Consider the following 1,017-nt stretch of genomic DNA (forward strand, 5'->3'; position numbering starts at 1 on the left):
AAATGCAAAGCCATAGTTTACTTTTCTCCAACACCAATTAGAGCGTAGGGATTGTATGAATTTCACAGGATAGGCATTTTAGCTATAGACATAAGGTAATTGGGAGCACTGAAGTGGCTTACAAGAGAGGTAACTTGCCAGACACGAGAATTTTGAATCACCTGTCCCAATTTGTTGCCACCCATAGACTGCATAACGGTCACGTGCGGATTATCGGTCCATGTGACCACATTTGAAGAGTATTGTCTGGACATCACATCCCAATGCAGACGTGCTGTGAAGAGAAGATTGCAAGCAATAGATGTGCCAGTGGCAGCGGCAGAGGAAATCGTGTGAATGAAGGTGCTGTGGATGGAAAAACCACAAAACTTCGGGACTCCATTCATAAGCAGTGCACCACTGAAAAGAAGAACGTTAGCCGTATTGTCACCTCTCCAAAGTCATCGGGATCCATGGCCGCGACGAAACGGACCTCCATTGTCATCACTCCTATTTCTACGCCCGAGTTTTTCCGCAGCATTAGCGGTCGAGTGGGACTGTCCGGCATGAATTCCACAACCAGTGGTGCTCCAAAGGCTCTACCGAAGAGACCACTTCCGTCGTCACATCCAATATCACCGTCACACCCACAACCTCGCCTACGTGCAAGCACACAAGCACGTAAAGTTTCTAAGAACGCCTCGGCATGCAGCGCCCTGCACCCTCGGCCCCAGGCGATTTTACGAAATAACAAGAAGGTCGATTCATCCTTTAACCATGTTAAGGTCAATCTAGGGAAATCTCACATTACTATTACTACCCGTCAACCAAGGTGTGCAGCACAAGCCACAGGTTCACCCACAGCTCCCCACAGTTGGATATACCTCCTGAGAGAATAACTGCTCCATGGTCACCCTACTTGCCAGACACAGCTAGCAACCACAAAACACTTGGCAGTCATTGCAATGGATTCCGTTCAGAGTGCTGTGCACTTCCAAAGACGCAAAAACAGCGAGTGACCTCCTTAACTGTTAAAAG

At 48.1% G+C, this 1,017-nt stretch overlaps 1 protein-coding gene across 1 annotated transcript in view; it reads right to left on the reverse strand. All coding sequences in view use genetic code 11, as the record gives it.

The window, feature by feature from the left end:
* Nucleotides 1–382: 382 nt before the first annotated feature.
* The window catches only part of EGR_11144 (hypothetical protein), a gene marked incomplete at both ends in the record, with an annotated part of 5,995 nt that continues 5,360 nt past the window's right edge, over nucleotides 383–1,017 (reverse strand). Inside the window, one exon of the mRNA XM_024500391.1 lies at nucleotides 383–638. Coding sequence (XP_024345194.1) covers nucleotides 383–638 — 256 coding nt within the window. The remainder of the gene's footprint in view (nucleotides 639–1,017) is intronic.

This window comes from Echinococcus granulosus, assembly GCF_000524195.1.
Source record: "Echinococcus granulosus chromosome Unknown EG_S00414, whole genome shotgun sequence".
NCBI classification, from domain to species: Eukaryota; Metazoa; Platyhelminthes; class Cestoda; order Cyclophyllidea; family Taeniidae; genus Echinococcus; species Echinococcus granulosus.